Source organism: Hipposideros armiger, unplaced genomic scaffold (assembly GCF_001890085.2).
Source record: "Hipposideros armiger isolate ML-2016 unplaced genomic scaffold, ASM189008v1 scaffold_32, whole genome shotgun sequence".
NCBI lineage: Eukaryota > Metazoa > Chordata > Mammalia > Chiroptera > Hipposideridae > Hipposideros > Hipposideros armiger.
Window position 1 is genome coordinate 2,814,568 of NW_017731382.1, and position 5,560 is coordinate 2,820,127.

Below are 5,560 nucleotides of genomic sequence, written 5' to 3' on the forward strand. Positions count from 1 at the left end.
CATGATGAGTTTATCATTATAAACACACACACACACACACACACACACACACACACACACACACACACACACAAACACATACTGAGAACTTGAGGTCAGTGGATTCCACTTCACGGGGCAGATCATACAAGCCTCAGTGAAAACCTTACAAACTTCTTGGAAATGTCACTGTCACTGTCACCCTCAATCATCAGAGAACAAACAGGCTCCTGAAATGCAGACTCTCTACGCTTGCTGAACCACTGGCCTCCCTGGGCCTGAGTCATAAACTCGCTACATGAGACAGGCACCGGCAGACCAGCATCTACTGGCAGACAGTCTTCTGCTGGCACCTGTTATAGCTCGCTGATGGGACCAGCTGCTGTGAATCTTCAGGGCCTGTCATTAGCAGCTTAAGGAAGCTGGTGATGTCTGGGAATGTCATCAGGGCACATAGCCCTTGAACTCTGTTGGAAGGGACCTCACCTCTGACCCTGCTGCAAAGTAGAGGTACTGAGCCTTGGGCACACACCTCACAGCTGAAGGAGGCTCCACCTGACACCTGGTCCTGTGCAGATGCAGAACACCTCCAAATCAAATCATCGAGGAAGAGGAGTAGGTGGCATCCTGGTAGACCCAAGATACTGGACCAAGATTTCTTACTTTTAACACAACACGAAACCCTTTCTTCTTTTTCTTTCCTTTGCCCTAACACTGGCCTGGGAAGGTAATGCCACCACTCATATCTCCAAGGCCATTGCTGAGGTGGGTAGCCTTTGGAGCTGCTGGATTTATCATCAACAACTCCAGTATGCCCATGATGCTGGAGACCCCTGGTGCTCCCATGACGCTAGAGACCCCTGGTCCTCCACGTGACCAGTTTCTCGTCTATTCCCAGTGTCACCATAAACTACAGTCTACCCCCCTTAGAATTCAGAGTCCAGTGCTTAGATCCAGAACCTTCAGTGTCCTGCTTTTACTTTCCGATTATAGCTGTACTCGCCCAACTAGGCATAACTGCCTGCCCCGCCCCCCGATATGTGCTCATGATTATCTATTGTAGATTAGATCTGTCCCCACCATGGAAAGACCTCACCAGCAGCACCCATCTTTGCGAGGAATTTAGAGCAACTTTGTATTTCAGACTAGAAAATCAGCTTCCGGGATACACTAGAAACCTAACTGACCCCTGGCTTGAAGGGGCAAGTGCAGCTGTTCCTGCAAATGAATCCATTAGCAGTGCCACCTCAGAGGGAGCGCTTTGTGTCCCCACAGGACCTCTCTTTGTCTGTGGTGGCTGTCATTCTCCTTGGGCCTAGGAATGCCTAGATGGCTGGCGTGTGCCCGGGCAGTGCCTCTTAGGTATCTAACTGTGCCCCCAGCTATTAGACCTCATGGGTCAGCTCCCCTGAACTTATGTCACTGAGGTAGGAAGGACCTACCAGGAGGCGTTCATGACTCAGCACTCATGTCCCCGGCTAGTCTCCCCATCCCTGGTGAGAAGTGAGTACAGCGAGCCTGTGATCAGGAAACGCCTTCACACGTGAAAGTATTCAGAACCCACTGCTAAAGCAACAGCCGCCCCACGAAAACCCTGAGACTCTCTGGCCCAGGTTGTTGATAACAGGACAGCCCCTGATGGCCTTTTAGCTAAGCAAGGATGTGTCGGCACTCTGGCAATGCCACCTGCGGCCCCTGGATTGACACCACAGGGGAAGGTGAGACTCAGCTACAGAAAATCACTGAACAAGCCACTTGGCTTAAGAAAGTGACTCCTTCGGTGGGGCCTTTCTTTGACTTACTTGATTTTGATTGTTTTGGATCCTGAGGACCATGGCTCAGAAACACACCGGGACATTGGGAATTGTCCGCATAGAATGACCATAGTACTCTCCCCCAGGCATCACATGCATGTTTGTAGCTGCCAACCACCAAGCAAAGAATCTCCCAAAGACCAGAACATCACAGAAGGGGTGAAGAGAATGACCATGTTAAAGGACATGGACCCAAAGTCATAACCTGTGAACACCACAGTCAGCTAAAACTGTGGGAACCCGGAGGGGCTGCTGGGAGTGGAGCCAAGGCCTTAAATTTTGATTTCATCTGTCAGGCTGAGAGTCTAATCAAAAGGGAGGAACTGTTAAAAAGGGGACAACAGGCCCCAAGTGAGCTCAGCCCCACGTCATCAAACTGACACTTAAGACTTAACTGCAGTTTCAACCTCCCCCAGGAATGGAACCTTGAACCAGCCAGTCCCAAATGAACTGGTCAGCACTACTGAGGTCATTTGCCCAATAGCCTTCCCTAAGGGTGAGTGACCTTGCCACAGTCAGCCCTTTGCTGGTAACTTCCTTGTCCCACCCCTTATCTCTAAAACTCCCTTCTTTTGTGCAGCTCCTCGGGGCTCCTTTCTGCTTCTAGGTAGGGTGCTGCTTGACTCATGAATCACTGAATAAAGCCAATAAGACCTTTATAATTTACTGAGTTGAATTTTGTTCTTGAACAACATACACAATTGAGATTTTTCTCAGTCTTATGTACACAAGTATCTTGGAAAACAGGCGTGCGTTGCATAAATCTAAATAAAAATGGTGTGTGCAGTACAAACCAGTTTTGAGATGAGTGCCCTCAGCCTTCCCCACTACTCCCCCAAATGGATTGTGGCCCTAAACCCTCCTTTGTGTAAATTCCAGAGCCCCCACTGCTGCCCTGGTGCTGTAACTATCCAGCCCCCTTGCTCCCAGCTGCACATGCAACCACCTCGAGCAGCCTCAGCCAGCTCACACTCAGTTCCCCCCGCATCCGGCCCCCTTTATCCTACAAGGAGCAAAAGCACCTTGAGCTGTGCTTCCATCCCCTGAAGCGCACGTGCATCCCAGGCACCCCATTGTGGGTGCCAGTCCCAGCTCACCTGGGACAGCAGTAGCAGCAGCACTAGAGGAAGCTGCAGTGACATGGGGCCTCTGGTGCTCATGTAGGCGAGGGGGGGGGTGTGTGTGCCTGAGATGCCCCCAAGTGCGAGGCTGACCGCCAGTCCTCCTGGGCTGTGGTGTCACCCAGAGCCAGGCGCTGTCCTTCCCTGCTGCGGCCTGCTCCTCAATCGCTCTCCTGTCACTCTGTCCCAAGTGCTCTCATCTCAACTTTGTCCACCCCTCTCCCTGCCCGTTCTTTCGTGTATCAGGGCGGGGCTGGCCAAGACTTAACCTTTAACCTTTAAAGCCACAAATGGTTCCTAGGAAGGGAGTGGAGGAAAATAAAAGCTGGCCACACAGATACCGGCAGGATCTGACCCAGGGGATTAGGGCTCAGTCAGAGGGCCATGAAACCAGCAAACCAGCATGCAGGAAAGAGGGGCTGTGTTTCTTGGTGTTTACTTTCTAAGTAGAACAGCCAATGATCTCTTTCTGTAGCCGGATATTTCAACAACTACTCCCTATAACCCCTCCCTTTGTAACAAAAGAACTGGAAAAGGACTCCAAGAAAGGATAACTTTATTAATGAGAAAAGAGAGAGAGAGAGAGAGAGAGAGAGAGAGAGAGAGAGAGAGAGAGAGAGAGAGAGAAAAAGACAAAAAAGGAACCATGTTTTACTTTCTAAAGCACTAACAATCTGTATCCCAACCATGTCGCAGGGCTCTGGGGTTTACAGACTTTTTGAACCAAAATCTCTTGTAAGCTTAGATGAATCTGTTGAAGTTTGGGGTGAAAGCAGGTGGGAGGAGGGACGGGAATGACATTCCCTGTGGGAGGGTCTCTGTACCAACCCAGGAGTCTTGCATTAGAATTTGTTTTAAAAAAAGGACAAGTTGGAATACTATTAGGTCAAGTTTAAAACAAAATCTGAGCTCCATTAAGCCCGGTTACCTTAACATATTAACCTTGTTATCACATTACCTTGTTTAAAATGTAAACTGTTCTTTCGCAGATGAAACAGACCTTGTCTTACTGTACATCCACAGCTCTGTGAAATGTAATTTCAATAGTGTATTATCTTAGTCCATATTAATAGCTTATTACTGAAAAGAGGAACAAATGCAATTTTAAGATCTCTGAATATTTCCTGTGCATAAAGAGAAACAGAATAATTATTGAATTTACAACTTTGTATTTATTTTCAAAGTGTATATCTTTATTCCATGGTAGTGATTGAAAAACTCGACTAGGTTAGAATCATTAATTCAGAATTTATAGATCAGGTAAGCTAAACCATGTTGAATGTTTGTGGGGGGAAATAAACACACAGGTTGAACACACCCAGTACTAGAACGATGCTGAGGGTGAGAATAATTGAGCCAGAAAGACAGTGTGTTGAGTGTCAAAGATGGGGGTTGGGGGTGGGCGGGGCTGGGGAAGGCTAGGGAAGGGTTCTACTTGTACATTTGCTCTAAGTTGAAAGAAAATGGTATTTTACTATAACAAAAACAACCCCATTTTCAACATCCTCAAACATTTAAAAATAACTGAGCAAGAAGCCGGTTTCCCACAAGGCAACCCTTCTCAGTTAGGCTGTGACTCAGTCAGCTGGCCCTTGGAGCTTCACCTGTGACCCCTCATAGGTGAGTCTGAACTCAAGTTTCTCTGACTCCAGGGTTCGTGTGTCCTTAGAAGTGCAGTAATACTTTGCGGCCACGAGGTGGCAGCTCCCTGCTCAATGTAAGCTGATAATGAAGAAATGGGATTGCTTGGGAGATCAAAGTTGCTTGATTAAAAGGAAGGTATGAGCTGCAATTCATTATTTAAACTCAGCATTCTCACCTTGAGGGTAGAGAGGAGCCCAGCTGACTGCAAGCTCTCGGGAATTTTTTATAACAATAAACATGTCAGCAACGCTTCTAGGGAAGGATGGATTTTGTCCTGAATTACCCATGTCCGCCAAGGTTCCTGCAAACGCCAGGCACCTGCTGAGGTTCCTTCAGGGCCATTGATCAACACGACGTGAACACGTCCGTTTGTCGTCTCTACAGGGAAAAGCCAATGCATGGACGGGTTCCACCTGCCCAGGGATCGGTGAGGAAGGCCCCTTGCTGAGAATGGAGAAGCATTAAACCCACCACATTGTAAAAAGAGACACCAGACACGTCAGGACTCCCCAAAATATGGCAGAACGGATCCTGTCACCCCCAGCCAGCATCACTGCCACCCACTGGGGTAAGGACTTTGGGGCGAGGGGGTCTGCCGCCTCCGTGTGCCTCATTTGCATCAAGAGATGATGCTACCCCTCCCTGCTGGAGAGGGGTGGCTGCTTTCTTTCCACTTGGGTTTCAATGGATTGGGTTTCCCAGCGAATGGAGTAGAGCATTCACAGAATCACTGGTAACGAATGAGGGCGACTGCAAGGCTAGGAACCTGGCACCCATCCCACATTGGATCTGCTTAGATAGACGCAGCCTGGCTGACCAGGCCCGTTCCCAGCTGAGAAGAAGGCGACCGATGGACAGCAGGGCTTAGAGAAGCGTAGCACTTCCTCCATTGGACGTGTCAGCGAGACACAACTTCTCATGAGTCAGAGGAAAACGTCAGAGAAGAAAGATGGTCGGACTTGCGCCTTCTTCCTGCCTCACGAGGGGGACGCTGCTGGGTGC

At 48.9% G+C, this 5,560-nt stretch overlaps 1 protein-coding gene across 1 annotated transcript in view; it reads right to left on the reverse strand.

Annotated features, from left to right (window-relative positions):
- Positions 1 to 2,948, reverse strand: part of CDH26 (cadherin 26) — a 40,111-nt gene extending 37,163 nt beyond the window's left edge. Inside the window, exon 1 of the mRNA XM_019637156.1 lies at positions 2,891 to 2,948. Coding sequence (XP_019492701.1) covers positions 2,891 to 2,935 — 45 coding nt within the window. The 5' untranslated portion in view covers positions 2,936 to 2,948. The remainder of the gene's footprint in view (positions 1 to 2,890) is intronic.
- Between the last annotated feature and the right edge of the window lie 2,612 nt (positions 2,949 to 5,560).